General features: G+C 35.1%; 3 protein-coding genes across 3 annotated transcripts; 2 read left to right on the top strand and 1 right to left on the bottom strand.

Moving 5' to 3' along the window:
* The first annotated feature begins 2420 nt into the window (after positions 1–2420).
* LOC100260318 (transcription factor MYB59) lies at positions 2421–3814 on the top strand. Its single transcript, XM_019220512.2, has 3 exons — positions 2421–2633; positions 2729–2858; positions 2999–3814. Exons 1-3 carry the CDS (start codon positions 2513–2515, stop codon positions 3522–3524), a joined length of 777 nt encoding a protein of 258 aa, XP_019076057.1. The 5' UTR covers positions 2421–2512; the 3' UTR covers positions 3525–3814.
* Positions 3815–8886: 5072 nt separating this feature from the next.
* On the top strand, positions 8887–13904 carry LOC100255240 (uncharacterized). Its single transcript, XM_002284370.5, has 9 exons — positions 8887–9009; positions 9086–9171; positions 9352–9399; positions 9503–9591; positions 9855–9908; positions 11992–12059; positions 12190–12239; positions 12551–12618; positions 13482–13904. The coding sequence occupies exons 1-9, from the start codon at positions 8951–8953 to the stop codon at positions 13584–13586; spliced, it is 627 nt and encodes a 208-aa protein (XP_002284406.1). The 5' UTR covers positions 8887–8950; the 3' UTR covers positions 13587–13904.
* An 866-nt stretch (positions 13905–14770) lies between these two features.
* Positions 14771–15997, bottom strand: LOC100250080 (aquaporin TIP1-2). The gene is made up of 3 exons (XM_002284375.5): positions 15789–15997; positions 15451–15701; positions 14771–15343 (listed from the first exon to the last, which is right to left on the bottom strand). The coding sequence occupies exons 1-3, from the start codon at positions 15919–15921 to the stop codon at positions 14969–14971; spliced, it is 759 nt and encodes a 252-aa protein (XP_002284411.1). The 5' UTR covers positions 15922–15997; the 3' UTR covers positions 14771–14968.
* Positions 15998–18639: the final 2642 nt, after the last annotated feature.

Genomic DNA, 18639 nt, shown 5'->3' with positions numbered 1-18639 from the left:
CACGAACCCTTAAAGCAAGGAGCCACCACCCCCCAATTCCTGAAATTTTCCCAATTTTCTTTTCTATTTTCTCATGGAGGCTGTACAATGCTGGATACAGTCCTAACATCACCACCACAAATATAATGTTAATACTAGAGCAGCAGCTGCTTCACATGACGCCATTTTCCACTTCAAATATCTCTTGCTTATCTTGATGTTTACACACACTATATAAACAATATACATTTAATCTCGCTCACGTAACCATCTTTGAATATAGTCATGTTTTTATAAATTTTTGTATGGAGTGTCAATCCCTTGGATAAGATGGGTTCATGAGATGGACCCATAACTGGGTTATCTCAACAGGGATCGCATTTTCCATGGAAATCAAATCATTCCATCTTGTCTTTTATGTATTCCATTTGAAACCCATCACCACATTTGCTGATAAAAACAAATACTTAAAACTGTAACTAGTATGGTTACAAGAAACTATGGGCTGAACATCAATACTAGATGTTTAAAATTATTCACAAACTAAATATTCTGATTGTTCAATCAGATTTCTATCATATTTGAAATATCCAATGAATATAAGAAATAATGTTCTAGCAAATTGTTTAAGGTTCTCTATGCTCAATTCTTTACTCTTTCATGAAGCTGATTTGCTTATCAACAATACGGATACGTTGGTAGCTTTCACGTTCATAAAGAGAAATATACATCTGGCTAGGAACTTGACAACTGTTTCCCTCCCCCATAGGATAAAATGGATTGTAAACAGGTTTCTCTATGGACTAGCTGCAGGCATATACCAACTTGTCATATGGACATAGAATTTTAAATATTCTAGGGGTTCCTCCATATCCCATATCCAGTGTCCAATCTTATTCTGACAAAATAGTTTTTTCTTAAAACATCCATGGATTTAACGTAAGTTTAAGCACCAACAGATCAGCTTTTATTGGTTAACTAGAGGTACAATGATCTCTAGATATGAATCTTGATAAAACTAAATGATATTTTTTTTTTGTAGGTTTTGGGATGACTCAAAAGTTTTTTGATATTTCAAAGAAGTAGGCAATCGAATATATGATACTCCAGTGTTTTAGCAAATCTTCTTAAGGTTTTAAAGCCATATTGATTTGGCTTGTTACAGTTCAGAAAATAATATCGGTAAACATGAGGGTTTTGTGGTTCAGAGTTTTGGTCATAACTCCAACCATTATAAATAAAAAGTTGGGTATAATCTCCAGTTTTACGGGTATTTTTGCCATAGATATTGGTAAATCTTCCATAACTATAATATAGGAATGTATTTTCTAAGGCTTCACTGTGATTTTGCTAATAAAACAGCCTATGAAAGAGCATGTTTTCCTTTTTTGGAACTAAACACCGATTCTGTTGTACATAAAGCAGATAATTTATAAGAACTTTTATCTAGTCAAGACAACTCAAAATAGTTAAACAGGGTACATGTTCAAACCTTTATTGTCATTTTTAGCAGGACATAAAGCTAATGATAGTTCAACATGATCCCCATTTTCAAACGCCTTAAGGCTGCAGAACCACTTTATGCTGGCCTTCTCTCAAGTAGACATGATTTATTTACTAATGGACATATAGTTTCCTACAATTCTATCTTATTTCATCTTCTCATTTTTAATCGCAAGAAAAAGGGGTCACTCCTCTGTGACACCTAAACAGTGTGCTCCTTTTCCAGCTTTTGAAGTTTTGTCCTTTTGTTCTTTTTATTTTCCTCTTACTTGGCCCCTAATATTTGTGGCCTTCACTAAAAGTCAAGAGACAGCACCATCATTTCCCTAAATTGGATGGAAGAGGAAGATCATCGAGAAATTTCCATTAATTTAATATCCTTGATCCAATCGAATCTTGAGTTTAGCTTTCTTGTTTAGAGCTTCCTTTAGTTTTCACCTTTTTTTGCCGCGACAGGAATAACACTATATTTTCAAGGCCTTGAGGACCATTCTGTGGAGATCTATTCTATGAATATACTCCCACTAGCGTCAGTAATGCTCTTAGATCCAAGTCCATCTTGTTCAGTAACCAACAACATATAGTTAAACACTTGTGGGAGAGGACGGCGGAGGCAAAAATTATAGATCAAAATTTAAAGTGCCTTTGTTTGATGAAAGAGTTGATTTGCAAAACCAAGGATAGAAAATTAACTTAGCAGCTTATGTTGATAGAGGGAGGACTCACTATGAAAGTTACATCAACATATCACTCTTTCAATTAGATTATTTTGGCTATTTGGCATAATGGCTGACATCATATGCTAAAGTGGATGACTATCACAAACAAAGCACGCGCACACCACATGTACGGTGAGGATTCAAGTCGCTATATTATAATATAATAGAATGGTATCACAAGAGTCTCAACAAAGGAAATGGACTTGTATAAATATCAGTAGTATACACCTAGATCTCCATGTACCTGTAAGAAAGTGGAATCAGTTCCTTTACTTTTCAGAAAGGATTGGAGAAGCAGAAAGGTAAGGAAAATGAAAATGGTTCAAGAGGAAATCCGAAAGGGTCCATGGACGGAAAAGGAAGACTTCCAACTAGTCTGCTTCGTGGGCTTGTTTGGAGATCGCCGATGGGATTTCATAGCAAAAGTTTCAGGTTTGAAGATGGCGGGAGAGAATAATAGGTAGGCTTATATGGCGATGGCGGATTTTCGAAGGAGCTATACCTTTAACCACCTGGTTTTGTTGTAGGTCTGAACAGAACAGGGAAAAGTTGCAGGTTACGATGGGTTAATTACCTGCACCCCGGTCTCAAACGTGGGAAGATGACACCCCATGAAGAGCGGCTGGTGCTTGAACTTCACTCTCAATGGGGAAATAGGTTTGGAAATAAGCAAAGTAGTCTAGCAGTTCATATTTTCCCTCACTCTGAATGTCATTTTACTAATTTATTCAGGATTTCTGTTACATATTTACATCTCTACTTCTACCCACATAATCTATAATGATAATCACATGCAGATGGTCAAGAATTGCTCGGAAATTACCAGGGCGAACGGATAACGAGATAAAGAATTACTGGAGAACACACATGAGAAAAAAGGCTCAAGAGAGAAAACGGGCTATCTCTCCATCATCACCATCTTCAAATTGTTCTTCATCAGCTCCACATAATCCTAAGGTGGATTTGCTGCCCTTCTCTGAGACTGAAGAGAGAAGCTTTCATGATACAGGAGGACCCAAGGCACTAGCTCCCACAGGGAAGAAGACTGAAGAAGAGAAGGAAGCTGACAAGGGGTATTCCATGGATGACATATGGAAGGATATTGCTTTTTCAGAAGAGAACACTATAAAACCAGTCTATGATGGCTATAAGGAAGAAGGATGTGACTTTGCTTGTCCTCCAAATCCAATGGCCTCTCCGGTGTGGGACTATTGTCCAGACTCGCTGTGGAGGATGGATGAAGAAGAAAGTAAGATGTTTCTCCCAATGAGTGATCAGTTTATTTCATCTTATGAACACGGAATGGCGTCTTTAACTGGCTAGCTGATAGGTCTATCATTTATTAAAAATTTGTTAATATGTAATATTTCCTATGATAGCTCTTATTGACCTGTACAGTAAGGGGTTTCGGTACTTAAAACGTCAGTTTTCTGTTACAGTTCTCCAGCTTCCAGAAATTAATGTAACTATATTATGGATAGCAGTAGTTTGTATCAGTGTAAGTGTGTTTTCAGGTTTAGAGAGGAAGAGAAAACCTCCTAAAAACTCCCATTAGTAGTATGGTATGTTCATGTTTGTATTCTATCAAACATGCTTAAGTTCTGTTTTCTGAATCAAGCTGGTGCTGCAGAATATAAACTTTGTCGTTTTTTTGAATGACAAGCACAGATACAGATATATGAAACGGGGAGAGTATACATGGATGGTTGAACAGCTTTCCTCAGACATCAAAGACACCAGAAACGGAACATTCAAAAATCACAGAGCTTACAGTAATTCAGAATGTGCATTTCCAAACATGCTGAAATAAAGGAGAGTAAAGATTATGTTAACTTCACTTCAATACTTCTATAGCCAAATACTCGATAAAATTATGTAGTCTCTTTCAATTACCTATCCCAACACTTCTTACAAAGCTCAAAAATTGGTAGTAATATTACAAGAATATCAGAGAGCAAAAATGAAAACCTAATGCATCTGATATATCCTAATTCCAAACTAATAATATTTTCAGTCAAAGTCTGTATCTTCTCTTATAACTATGCTTAACAGCTCAATTAACTTTCCAAGAGCAACTTGAATTTTAAGTTTGAGAATCTTCTAAAAGAAATTTTATCTGGCTTTTCCGATTGAAATCTCTTCTTTTCTTTCAGTATTGTCTATCAATGCAATCATGAAAGAAGATACTCTCAAATACCATGTTTCTTTTAATTCGTCACAGAGAAAATAGCCAAGGCATATTTGACAGGTCATGTCAACAGTATTGGATGGCCCTATTATGCTTAACATATCACCAAAACTAGAAATTCGTCAACTGCAATCAACCATTTAAGGAACTGGAAGCTACCTCGAAAGAGACTCTCCAGAACAGACAACTTTGTGTACTCTCCCAGTACAATCACCCTTCACACATCTAATGTGGATCTTGCTTTAGATACTGAGTCCCACCTGAGTGAATGTACCAGAAAGTATTGGACATAAAAGTAATGGAGAAGAAGATGGGCTGAACTTTGATGATTAAAATTTGAATCGTTTTCAAGGGAAAAAAAATCAATCACATACTGCCATCAGATGTGGTTATAGCTTCAAATTTTTATATTTGCCTCGTTCTGAAAAACATAAATTTTCCCATAAAATGCTATGTCAAATTACAGCTGCCATTCAAATTTTGGGTACCATCCAAACTCATAATCAGTTTCTCCAAACAAACCTTGCAGTCCTGGCAAGCTAGGAGAAGAGAATTTTGGTTGGCTCTTTTGTGTGGGTGGAGTCAAGGAGGCAGATTTAAACAACTAAGCAATTGCTAGAAATTTTTTAAATGTTGAAGAGAGTGCAGTGGATGGATTTGTGGTAGTGAATTAACTGTGACAAATATGTTTAAAAAAAAAAAAAAAGTGATACGAGCGTATAGGCTGCTCAGAGTGATATGTGAAGAGCTTCTGCTTTTCTGAGGCATGGCCATAATAAAATTGTTGTCATTAATGTTTCTAAAATAAAATATTGGCTTAGTGGTTTGCCACCCAAAACCATTTCAACTATTTAATAAATTAAATTATTTGTATCTTTTGTCCATTTACTTCATTCTTCTGGTCAATCAAGAATGATGCATAAACAGTCTAAAGAAAAGGGAAAATGGCAGAGCATTATCATTTCACTGAGTATGCTTTTAATGTGCGGATCTCCTTACACCGGCCCATTGTGTGTTGGGTCCAGCCCAGCTTCACCAAGACCATTCAATTCTTGAGAAAAGAGAATGAATTTATCAAGAAAATCCCCTAATTGCAATGATATGACATTTCATGAAGTTATCCTCTTTCGTATCAAATTCTAGCATATTTCTATGGTCCAAAGTGACTTGAGGTTGTGAAAGGGACATCCAGGGATTAGGGAATCATCCCAAGACTGACTATCAGGGTGATTTTGTCAAGTTGGATGAAAGAGCATTGAATTTTTATCTTGCTTATTATTTTTTTTTGAATGCTACTTTATATTGAAAATTAACTTTCACGTCTCTCCTAAAAAATTATTTTTATAATACTTTTGCTATAATTATGCTCTCTAATTTCTTTTCTTTTTGTTTCACTAATAACATTACTAAATAATAATAATAATAATAATAATAATAATAATAATAATAATAATAATAATAGTAATATTCAAATTAATATTAATTATTATCATGAGAATAATTTGCCCACTATGATTAGCACGTTTTAGGGTGGGTGTTGGGTAGAAATCTTGAAATATGCACACTTGTTTTTCAAGGTTTGATAAGTATATAGTAAGTTTTTATTTTATATGATGCAACCAAATCAAAGACAGACAATGTTCATGTGGGCATAAGCCCACCACTCACCACTCACATCATCATAGTCTAGTTCCATGTCTATGCAAACCCATCTAGTGGCATATTATTTAACCTAGAGAACAAATCTAGGAAGCACTTCCTATTATTTACAATTTAGAAAAAAAAAAAAAAAACAAACCTTAAACATTCACTATAGACAATGGGTGATGCAACTTGTAAACGAGGATTCTCTAAGACTACGTTTGGTTCCTAGAAAATTTGAAGGAAAATGCAAGGGAAAGAAAATAGAGAGGAAAAGTAAAACAAAACAAAAAGTAGAAAGAAAAAAAAGGTAAAATGAATAAAAAAATAGATTTAAAGTCTATAAATTATTTTTATATGTTACTTTAAACTCATTTTACTTATTTTTTTCGCTTCTATGTAAAGATTAAATAATTTAAAAATATATAATGCTTTAATTAATTTTAATTAGATTTTATTTTCTTTTGTATTTTTCATGATGAAACCAAATCTGAGAAAATTACTTTCCTTAACATTTTTTTTTTTTTATCTTTCCTTAGTACTTTCCAAGAACCAGTCATAACCTAAATGTTGCCCAATTTCACTTGAACAATCCATGAAGTTGAGTATTGATTTGTATCAATCAAAAGTGATAAGCAACCAAATAATACTTCTCACATCTTAATTCAACTGATTAATGAGTCCAAAAACCATAGGCTCTTTACAATTAGACAGAGAAAGAGTTCCAACAAAAACTAATTTACCAGTAACAACACCATTAATATCTCTCTAATAAAAAATTTGCAACCAAAAGTAGCTAAAAGCACATCTGCTGGAAAAAATCCCTCCAGTACTAGAAAATCTTCATTAAAATATTGCAACTTGTTCTTTGTTGCATACATCTTTCATCTTGTTATTCTCTCTCCTAAATTCAACAAATCATTAAGCTATGTTTTACATAAACAAGTAGGTCAGTGCTCCAGATATCATTATTAATTATTCATAGATCTAAAATATAATCCTGTTGTGCTGTTCCAGTCATTCAAATTCCAAACACTCAGTTGAAGCAAAAGATTCATATCTTTTCCAACTGAAATGGTGCATTTTATTATATGTACTTTGGTCAAATAACTAAACATGACAGACATCAATTCTCAACCTTTTTCAAGCAACTTGTGAAATGATTTTGCTCAAGAATTCAACCAGAATAGGGTCTTAGTTTCTCTTATATGCGTAAGTGCTTGTGATTGTTTTAAACAAAAAATTTATCTTTGTTACACAAGCTTCTGGGTGAATTTTTCCATAAAAATACCAATGTAAAAGGGCTTAATTTTCTATTTTTCATGTTAAGTTCTGCCTATAGAATCTGCAATAGCCAAATAAACAAAACCTTGAACATCCTCTCTACCAATGAAACCACTAAGATTGAAACCTTCCAACATCAATGCAGCCTAAAAATTCCTCATCTTTCGAGAAGCTGATGAGAGAAGACTCTATTCAAGAAAGCCTTACACCAATTACATGGAATCAGAAAATCTTCTGTGGCATCTAGCTTTGTTTTATTCCATTTCTTCCATTAAGTTCATGGTGTCATTAATCCAAGCCTTAACCTAAGCTCCTCTTTACCCACCAGTTGGTTTTTTTTTCTCATGGTCAAACCATCTTAGCCCACTTTTCCCATCTTGGCTTCAATTAGTGCCATCCAAAGCTTCTCACAAGTACATTCATCACTTATTATATCTCTTGTTTCATTACCATTCATCCATCTTAACATCATCCTCCTTTGTCACATTCATTTTATTAGCAGGTTTACTATTGACTACCTAACATTTGTATAAATTGGCAATCAAACGCACGATGTTAGCCTGGCATACATCATGGGCCCCTATTCTAACAGATTGAACTTTTAGGTCAATTGGTGCTTAAGATGGTATCAGAGCTCTGATTAATCACAATTTTACACTTTGAGCTTCTCCTACTCTGTATTAATCTGTGCAGGTAAGAGGACACGCATGAAGGAATTGTGGGGGTTAATTTGGTGTACATTGTGGGCAAATCTTCCACTTTTCTCCCTAAAAGGAACTATGAAGGTGTTAGTTTGGCACACATTATGGTTCTATATCCTAATCGCTGAACATAAGGTAAAAAATATTTTTGTTATTAACAAAAATCACATCAATCTTCGCCTTTTAGCTCCCTAAAAAATTATATGCAATTTCTATCGATAACATTTCCACAAAATTGACGAATTTATCGAAGTTCAATGTAAATATCATGAAATCCTATAATACCAAATCATTAAATCCCAGTGGCACTGACAACAGATTAATTTCATACACGAAGCATTGAATGAGGATTAAGAACATGAATACATTTCAACTGAAGGGTGATTCTATGCAAACATATGATTCAGCTCACATCACAAGTAAGAAAATAAATGTCCAGTTTCTCATAATATTGGAGTACCTCCATTGAAGGCTGTGATGGCTCTGATCTCATCCACGGGGAGAATTTCTATGTGATTCGACGGAGACGATATGTAGATGTTAGGGTTTGGAGACTGCGAAAGATTCGAAGGTTTTGAGAATGAGACGTTCACATGGAATGAAACGACGTCGGTTTTGAACATCAAACGAAGCACTTGGCGGCGTTCATTGGTGCTTGGGATTTGGAGACGTTCCCGCCAGGGGGCGGTTTTCGCATTTCCTGGGAACGACGTCGTTTGGGTTTGCTTTAAAACTTTCTGGTAGGCTTATGCGAATGTGCTGTTGTTTTGCTTTATAGTTAGTTAGTATAAACCCTTTTTTTTTTGGTGGTTTGTACAAATAAGTGCGTGTCTATCACGTGACTCTCCAACGCCTAGACGCATCGTTTTGGGAGTTGGGTAGCAGATAATGCGGAAAGTGCGTATCCTGCAATCCAAGGCCACATCATAGAGAGAATGCATCAACTGGCCAATCTCTACCTCTTGGCCTACAATTCTCTTCAAGCCCTTGGATGGTAACACTCACGCATTTTCACTCTCACTCCAACTCTCACTCTCTAATAGAAACTCTGTATTCTGATTTTATGGCAGGGCGGTTTCTCTTTCTAGAATTTTGAGTTCCTTCTTAGACACTAGATCCTTCAATGGAGCTTACGCTTCTGCAGGAGATCTAGTCTGTAAGCATTTCTTCTACTTACATTTACGTTTGTTTGCTGAGATAATCAAGGAAATGAGATCATCTAAGGTTTTTAATTTATTTTATTCCTCTACTTTGTTTTTCAGCAACCAAACGGGGCATTGTTTCAAAACTCTATTTGGGATTTTTTTGTTAAATGATGTAATTTTCTTTTGTGAAGGTCTATTGCAAACTGTTTCATTCTTGGAAGTTGTACATGGAGCCATAGGTGGGTTTTGTAAGGCTTAATCTTACTTAGCTTGACCGATTAAGCTTGTGATCATTTTTATTTTTATTCTTTTGATGTTCATTTTACACTTTTGAAATTCAAGGTCTGGTTCCAAGTGGGGTGCTGCTTCCTCTGATGCAATGGGGAGGAAGGACTCATTTCCTTTTAGCAATTGTTCGTCGAATTGTTGAGGTTTGCGGATATTAATTTTAGTACTTTCTATTCATTCATTTGGCATTAAATCACTATTTATTGAACTGGACAATGCATGAACTTTCATGAGATGTAATGATGCAGTAAGACCAGAGAGAAAGAGAAGGGCAGGAATGCAATAGCTTGCTTGTGCATTGGCACTTTGTCGAGTGTAGAATTGAGTTGAATTATATGTGTCTAGATATGGCATGCTTATAATATTTTCACCAACTGCAATTCATTAGCCTCCTAAACTTTTGTAGGTTCAGGAGTTACCATCAGTTTTCATAACTTTCATTGCTTGGAGTATTAGTGAGGTAAGTTGGTTTTCTTGGTACACTTCCTTCAAATTTTAATATCCATATGCACATTTTATACTTTATTTAGAAAAAGTAATAAAAATCTAGGGTCTGTTTGGTTGCTGTTTTTGAAAACTATTTTGGAAAACAATTTTTTATAATAGTTTTTAAGAACAATTTTTTGTGTTTTCAGAAAAAAAAAAAAATTGTGTTTGAGAACTGAATTATGAAAAACAGTTTTTGTTCTCAAAAACAAAAAAAAACATGTTTGATTGAGTTAATAAAAAAAAGATTAGAATAAATAAAACAAAAAACATGTTTGAAAGTTTTTGTTTTAATTAATAAAATGTTTTCTTCCATTAATTTGATATTATAAATATATAAATAAATTTCATATACATAATTCATTTAAATTGAAAAAAAAAATTATTCCAGTTTGAATTTTTACACTAGTTATAATTTTCTTAAACGATGACTTTGTAACTATGTGTAAGTATATTAATTTCAATAATTTAAGGAAGAAAAAAGGGTTTGTGGGGTGGGGTATGGTGGTTGAGTGAAGCTCACATTTATGAAAACATAAAAAGCAACTAAAAAAAAAACAAGAAAAACAATCTATTATTTGAATAGTGAAAAAATAATGAAAACATCTTTTTATTGTTCTCAAAAAAATGGTTTTTGAGAACACGGAAAACACAAAAAACAAAAACACACCCCCTTCCCCAAATAAGTTTTTTGTGTTTTTTGTTTTTCAAGAACAGAAAACAGTTCTTGAAAACAGGAACCAAACAAACCCCTAGGTTCAAGCAGAGCTGGTTTTTTTTAGGAGCTTATATATGAGTCTTACATGGAAGAAAATGTGTTGCTGCATGAGTGGATTGCATTGCAAGGAATTAAAAAAGAAAGAGCTTCCCATTGGGTAATTTGGAATGTTTAGCAAAAAATTATCTGACAGTGACAGATGATGCTATGAAGCTTTTGAATAACATTGAAAATTTGAAACTGATTAGTTACACATGTCAGTGATAAGAGGCAGTGGTTAACAGCTAAATAATAAAATACTGTAAAGCTCACACCTGGCTCAGCAGGGGATCTTTAGAACATTAGTGAACGAAGTGTTACCAATCACATCGAAACTTGCTTCAAGGGTTAGTATAAGAATGAAAGATGATGTATCATTGTGTTCAAAATCCAAGGTGGGAAGATCTTTGGATTCAACCTATTCTTCCTCAAGGCAAGAAGAGTTGGATTTTCTAATATCTTCCATTTAGCATGAAACCTGTAGCTGGTGCAAGGAACTGTATGACTGGCATGTAATGAGAGCTGAAGTCTTATGATATTACAAGCCTGTGCCAATTTGATAATTTATCAAACTATTTGATAGAACATATGCACTATCAAAACTCTCATAGCGGAGTACTCTACTATGCAGCACACTATAGCACTAGGATATGGTAGTTTTGAATGACAAAAGTAATTTTGGGAATCTGCTACTCTCTAAGTTCCTTGCTCTACCTCAGTAATGATTTCACTGATTGGTCACATCGGTCAATGCTTGAGTTCTTAGTAACTTCATAACCCTAGTTATGCTGCACCCTTGAGTTAGTCCCTAATATTTGTCATAATGCTCTAGAATGCCCATTATGAAATTATATCTCTGGAAGACTTCATTTAAGTTGAAACTGTAACAGATTAAGTTAACTTCTGATCATATGGCCTTGTCATCTTAGGCATCATTCACCTCGTCAACTTATTTTCCTTTTAAAAATTTAGAAGTTAGGCTTTCCTCTTTGTGTTGCTTCATTTGTTTATGAGTATCATCACTCCAGTTTACCTTAACATGTCATTCATCTAACCAACCTGTTTGCTTTGTAAAGGTTTTAGAATTTTGTCTTTCCTCCAAGGGTCTTTGTCTTCCTTCATTTGTTTATATGTTTCAGACTAATTGCTCCATTTTTTTAATTTTATTTTTAGCCTTTATTGGCCTGAATAACTAGATATGTGCATTGCCTTCCTTCATATTTGTATATGTTTCAAGTTCTTCAAGTTCTGCCTTTTTATGGTTTATAAGGAAAATGATATGACACCAACCTGGATGCAGGTAATCCGGTATTCACATTATGCTTTGCATTGCATGGGAAGTTGTCCATCATGTATTACCTACCTCAGGTTTGATTCCCTTCAGTAAATTCTTAGATGCACATACAGATGTATGAAAAAAAATCACAAAGCATACTATCTAAGCAGGATCCATTCCTTTCCTTTTTTCCTTTTTTCAAATACTTTTATTTTTCATCAGGTACACTGCTTTCATTCTGTTGTACCCAGTGGGGGTTGCTCCTGGTGAAAGTGAGTCCATTGCTTTTCATTCATCTTGGTCTTTTATTGTTAAAATATGTGCCCATCTCCTTCTCTTTTCTCCCTTATTTTATGCAATGTTTCGTTCCTAGAAAGTACAGAAAAAAAGGAAAAAAATAAATGCTAAGGAAAAGATGAGGAAAAATGCTAAAAGATTTTTCTCCCTGCTTTTTTTTTTCTTACCTTTTTCTTTCCTTATACTTTTCCTCTCTTTTTCTCTCTCAAACCTTTCAGGAACTAAACATAGCCTTAGTGTTTTTTTTGGCTTTTAATAATTTGTTCTGATAGCTACTTCCACGCAGTGTGGCTCATGTACCAAGCACTTCCATTTATAAAAAGGAAAAACATCAGCCATTATTATTTTGTCTGGGTAAGTCTAGTATCTGTTTTCTTTTTTTCTTTTTTTAAATCTCTATTATTCTTGATAAGCTGGATGATCTCTCTCTCTCGCTCTATCTTAATGCTCTATTCTTCTTAGACACTCATGCAAGTGTTTAAAACCTTGACTTGGGTTGCAGCTTTTGTCACCTAGCTCTAGTTTGTGAGTTTTGATTAAGCGTATGAAGTTTAAAGCTACAGCATTGAATTCCATTATACAGGTTTTAACCTTTTCAGGTAAGGATGGTAATTAGTGGATGGGTTAATCAGGTCCCTATGGGAGACGGGTTTGGAATCTTTGTACTTGAGTTTGGATTGGGAGTTCTAAACGTAGTTTCAGATCTAGACATATGGTGTTTTTTGTCAATCTAACACTTTTATCTTATATCTTTTACATACATAATGTACTTTAGAACCCTGTGTAATTGGGATACTTAGGTATTCTGCTGTGGCACCCCCATTTGGGACAGAGTTCGGACATATAAAACCAGTTTCCAGGCAGGTTTGAGGTGGGATCTCAAATCATGGTCGGGTTGGGATTGCCCTGTCCCATTCCATTGCCATCTCCACCTTTAGGATAGACTTGGATTCCTTTGGAATTAGAATTTATATATGAAATTTATGGAGTTTTGCAGATATTTGCAGTCATATAATTTGATTCTTTTCTCATTTCTCCTATTGTTTCCATCAAAAGACAGTAAAATCCTATGCACATACTCCAACAGATGTAGTTCAGCATGAGAAAAGTTTTGCCTCTCTTGTTATTTGCTAACAGGCCTATTTTTACTTCATTTTTATCTTTGTAGGTTTGTTGTGTATATTTCTTTTTATATTAATTTGGAAATCTTGATGCAGGTTGTGCTTCTGTGCTATCCATTTCTATGGTTGAAACTTTACCTGCATTTATTTAAGCAACGACGGTCAAAACTTGGTAAACACGATGGAAAGAAGAGAAGGTGAAGGTTTGAGCTCATTTTGGCACCAATCAATTATTTGGTTAGTGTTTACTTTGGACATAGAAATTCAGACATCTTGTTCCATGGTTGTGGATCTTTTTGATATCTTTCAATGTATTTCTTCCTTGATCCAATGTGTCAAACCATTTTAGTGGTGAAGTTTCTGTTTTAGGGACTTGTAATGATTGAAATATTAGGTGTAAAGCAAATGGTATTTTTGCTTTAATGAAGCCAATGGTACTGATCCTACCAAATTGTTCCTCTGAATTCTACTGAATATTTGTCTTGATGCAATACTATGCAATCGCTAATGTTCAGTTTCCATTTCTTGTAAACCTTGTGAAATGCAGTTACATGGTGTTGAATTGACAACCCCTTTGCATGAACCCATTTTTTTTATTCATCAAGAAGTAATATTATATAATTTATTTGTCATAGGAAAGATTTGAAGGCATTCAATGAAAAAGGAAACCAATGCTTTCTTTTGTCATTACGAACATGCTAAATTCAAATGCCCCATTTTACACCCTAGAGATCACAACTTTTCAAAATTATAGAGTAAAAATGATCTCATTGACCAAATATGAAATATGGAGAATAATTTCTGTTTGACTATTTCTTTAAATCAGTCCATTCTTGTCTATTCTGAAGTATGTGTACTTTTGGGCCATCTGTCCTGTGGCTTCCATGATTGCTGATGGCCTGCCAATTTGCTGATGAGACTGAAACTTTCAATCTCATTCTACAGATGATTTAATCCCAGTTTGTACTGTAAGTTCATGTGAATCTTATCAATTCTATGGCCGAAAACATTAATTCTTGCTCCTCTGCCACAGACTGAAACATGTTTTTTTCTTTTCCAATCTAATATCCATCTGCTCTGGAGGAGTGATTTTACATATGATTATGAAATGATTCTGGTGATTGTTTCATATTTATGTTAGATTTACTTTTTCACTCATGTTGTCACTGAAGCAGACACAGGCACCACCGGAGTTGTGGTCACTGGTCTAGGGTCAACTCTCTGGGGACTTCAGGGCTTAGGTCTTTGAGACCCACCGGCAACTGTGATGGGGCATTTAGGAAATGCTTTAAACATGACATACACCAACTCAGGAGTCTAGATTTCTGAAACTACAGAGCCAGTTTGTAAACTAGCTCCATTATCTTAATCTGCTGATCCAATGCTTAATCAAAAGGAGATTCTCGCCCAAAGAAAATGAACATTAGTGAACAAAATGATTGAAGAAAACAACACAACCTCGCTGGAATTGACAATTAACAACAACCAGATTCAAACAACACCACAACAGCCAAAGAAGTGAACCCAACGGCACCAAATTCCAACCCCTTCTCATCACATCACCGGGAGGGAAAGATCAACTCTCAGTAATCTGTGGTAGGGAGTTGCTCGTGGGTGGTTGGGCTGAGGTAGAAGATGGAGTAAACGAATGCAGCAATGGCAGCACCAATAAATGGACCGAGCCAGTAGACCCAGTGGTTAGACCATGTCCAGCTAACCACAGCAGGTCCGAAGGAGACTGCAGGGTTCATGGATGCACCATCGAAGGCACCACCAGCCAAGATGTTGGCACCCACGATGAAACCAATTGCAATGGGTGCAATGATGCCGATGTTGCCCTTCTTCGGGTCAATGGCTGTTGCGTATACAGTGTAAACCAGGCCGAAGGTCATGACAATCTCGAAAACAAGTGCATTCCATGCGCTCACGCCAGAGGATAGGGAGAAAGCTGATGTTGTCTGCAACAAATCAAGTGAAAAACAGTTAAACATTAGTCAAAGGTCAAACAAATGCAGACCCTGATCCTCAATTGCTGCCTATGGCTATGGTTGTAGTGATTTCTTACCAATCCGCCGGTTGCGAACTTAAGAAGCAAGCAAGCAACCACTGAACCAAGTAACTGGGCAATCCAGTACAAAAGGCTTCTGAACAATGTTATGTGTCCACCAACCAGAGCACCAAAGGTGACAGCAGGGTTGACATGGCCTCCGGAAATGTTGGCGGCAATTGAAACTGCCACAAAGAGTGCGAAGGCATGAGCCACTGCCGCAGCAACTAGGCCAGCCGGTGTCGACGACCCGTCATCAGTCAGCTTATCTGCCAAAACGCCATTCATTTATTTCTCTAAACTTGAGTTTAAGATAAAGAAACAAGAAGCTTAAGTTTTAAGTTTAAAAAAATTACTGAAAGCCATTCCGGAGCCTTCGCCAGCAAAAACAAAAATGAGCACGGAAATGAACTCCGCAAGAGCGGCTTTGAGCGCATCAGCCTGGCCAGCCTCAGCCGGAGATCCGAGGGCGATTCTGGGGATCGGCATTCTTTCTCAAATTTAGTTTTTGCTTCAGCTCCAGAAGCTCACAAAAAGCTTGATTGCTTTCTCTATCACTTGGGTTCTTCGGTTTAATAAGTCGTCATTATATATAGGTCCTAGGCTAATACCTGGCTACCCGGAACAGCCGGTTTCTCCGGTTCCTAACCGGTCACAGGTTTTTTCAACGTTTAAAAGAAGTCAGGCTTTGCGGTTAGTCGTACAAGCCTCGAAGGCGGGCCTCCCATTTGTTCCTATGGCGCCACGTGTACGGCGTGATGTGACTTGGTCCGGTGAAAATTTCGGGATCACCGACCAAAAGCTGTGATGGTGGGACCACCAATGATTGTTGGAGTTTTGTGGCCTGACCGACCATGTGATTTTTAATGGGCGCTGACGTGGACTACCGTGGTTGGCTGGGCTGGCTTTATTATCATCTACTCTTCAAACTTATTATCTTATTGGATGGTGCCGTTTTAGTGGGGGAGGTGAACAGGTAGGTGATGATATCACTCAGTGGCCCTGGACCCCTGGTGATGTGGATCTTGAGTTTCATGTTTCCATCCAATGACTTTCTTTGTCTTGAGGGTCTACATCTCTTGTCATGGATCCAACTACATGAGAAAATCGGAGTGAGCTAAGAGCTTATGAGCTGGATTGTCTCCCACTTCTTCCCCCATACTTCATACCCATCACATGTGACATTTAAAAAAATTAAATAAAGGAAGGTTCCTCTAGAAAAACCTTGGAAGCCATATGGTATGTACAAGGCCAGAGTCGATAGTAAATTGATAGAGCCATGATGTAGTAGTATAATTCTTTTTTACCCAAAATGTGATATAAAGAAAATAAGTTTGCATGCAATTCTCCTACTTACATCATTTTCATTACATCTCAACATTTGGATTGGCCCCATAATTGCTTTGAATTTTTTTTTTTTCACTTACAATGTGAAAATTCTCCTATTCAAATGTTAGTTAGATCACCCGTTAATTTTTTGTATAAAAATATTTTTAAAATTTCTTTACGTCATTCGTTTATCTCATATACATGCATGATGTATGACATCGTCATTGTAATATTTGTGATTTAAAGTTAAAAACGTGTCATAATCGTCATAATCTTTTAATGATTGTTCGTATGTAATCTAATAAGTAAAAAAAAATCTTTATTATAATTCAGCTTGAAAATGATGTAGAATTGAAATATTTTGGTTGCTTATGTACTTTCTTTAATAAATACGTCAAAAAGCATATTCTTATATAAAGACTTGTACATTAAGGCTCGTATTGTTTCAACTAGTAGTACTGAAAATGAGAAGTTAGAAAAATGTTAAGCAAGTAGTATATGGAATAACCACACAAAGTAGGGTGGATTGGCTCCCACTTGCTCCCCATATTCATCTTCATCACATGCACCATTTAAGAAGGTCAAAAAGTACAAGAGGAAAATTTCAAAAGGTCTACAGATCACGGAGTCAGGATAAATTCACTATTTCTAAGTGCATGTGATACTAGACTACGGTTTAGAATTTGCTATAACACTCCTCACAGAAATCAAGGCTTTCGGGTTATTTTTTAAAATGCTCAAAATCTCCATTGACTATTTTTTTTTTTTTTTATCAATTTTCTCATTTTAAGTTATAAATGAAATTAAGAGTATGAAAACAATTTTATTTCTACGTCATAAGTCTTTTGATCTTCGTTTTCATGAAAAAAAAAGAGTAAATAATATAACTTTCACGAAAAAAAACAGTAAAACATAAAATAAAAAAAAGACTTTTATTCCAAAAATATGATTTTCATGGAAAGAGATAGACTCATAATAGAGATATATAAGAAACTTATTCTTTCTCAAATTATTTATAGTGACATTAATTTGATAATTTTAAAATTCTTAGAAATTGTTCCCTTAGTTTCTATTAATGAGCTCGGTTCTGGTCAATCTATTTGAACACCCAAATCTAACTCCAATAGCCAAAAATAAAATAAAATTATATTGTATTAAAATATAAGTATATACCGAGGATCATTCCCCATATAGCATTTTTTAAGCATGCCATGATAATTAAATGAAAATTGCTTGAAATATTTTATTCTTTCTCATTCCCTTCAAGGGAAAATATTAAATCTTGCAAGACCAACCTCCAAATAGAACATGGTTTCAACAATTTCATAAAAAAAAAAAAAATTAAAAAAAAAAAGAGGATATGAAAAATTATAATAAAACTTATTAGAAAAAGAAGTCAATGTATTAATTCCTATGAAAAAACAAAAAGTCACAATTAAAAAAAAATTAAAAGGTGTTGGAAGCATCATCATAACAAACAAATTGATAATTGAGAAAGAAAGTGGGAATTATTTACTTAATTTATAGCCTCTTATCCAATGGTAACATGTTCACTTGCCTTATAATAATCTGATTTCTCTGCATGAACAGCCTATTCCCATTACTTAATTAGAAAAAGTCCAGAATGAGTTGTTAAACTTAATTGAAAATTAAGTAGGTAATGTGGCAGAAAGTGGACTTAGTATTTAGCATTTAAATACAAAACCTAACCATGATTTATTAAACCGACCATATGACTGACTGCCCAAGCATTTCTGCCATTTTTAATAACTTAATGATATGATTATGAAACATTAATCCACTCTTTCAATAATCCTAATCAGCATCCGAACTTATCTTGCTCTGCAAATATTATAATTTATGGAGAGGGTATGCCTC

The sequence above is a fragment of the Vitis vinifera genome, chromosome 6 (assembly GCF_030704535.1).
Source record: "Vitis vinifera cultivar Pinot Noir 40024 chromosome 6, ASM3070453v1".
In the NCBI taxonomy this organism is placed as follows: domain Eukaryota; kingdom Viridiplantae; phylum Streptophyta; class Magnoliopsida; order Vitales; family Vitaceae; genus Vitis; species Vitis vinifera.
This window is presented reverse-complemented; position numbering and strand designations above follow the sequence as displayed.

What these genes read in the sequence shown, in the direction of transcription:
- LOC100255240 (XM_002284370.5), top strand. Translation starts at nt 8,951, where the DNA reads ATGCATCAACTGGCCAATCTCTACCTCTTGGCCTACAATTCTCTTCAA. An exon ending in TTGCTTGGAGTATTAGTGAG is followed by an intron (nt 9,909 to 11,991) that starts GTAAGTTGGTTT and finishes ACCTGGATGCAG; the next exon opens with GTAATCCGGTATTCACATTA. An exon ending in GGGGGTTGCTCCTGGTGAAA is followed by an intron (nt 12,240 to 12,550) that starts GTGAGTCCATTG and finishes ACTTCCACGCAG; the next exon opens with TGTGGCTCATGTACCAAGCA.
- LOC100260318 (XM_019220512.2), top strand. Translation starts at nt 2,513, where the DNA reads ATGAAAATGGTTCAAGAGGAAATCCGAAAGGGTCCATGGACGGAAAAG. An exon ending in TTTCATAGCAAAAGTTTCAG is followed by an intron (nt 2,634 to 2,728) that starts GTTTGAAGATGG and finishes GTTTTGTTGTAG; the next exon opens with GTCTGAACAGAACAGGGAAA. An exon ending in CACTCTCAATGGGGAAATAG is followed by an intron (nt 2,859 to 2,998) that starts GTTTGGAAATAA and finishes AATCACATGCAG; the next exon opens with ATGGTCAAGAATTGCTCGGA.
- LOC100250080 (XM_002284375.5), bottom strand. Translation starts at nt 15,921, where the DNA reads ATGCCGATCCCCAGAATCGCCCTCGGATCTCCGGCTGAGGCTGGCCAG. An exon ending in AGGCTCCGGAATGGCTTTCA is followed by an intron (nt 15,702 to 15,788) that starts GTAATTTTTTTA and finishes GCGTTTTGGCAG; the next exon opens with ATAAGCTGACTGATGACGGG. An exon ending in AGTTCGCAACCGGCGGATTG is followed by an intron (nt 15,344 to 15,450) that starts GTAAGAAATCAC and finishes GATTTGTTGCAG; the next exon opens with ACAACATCAGCTTTCTCCCT.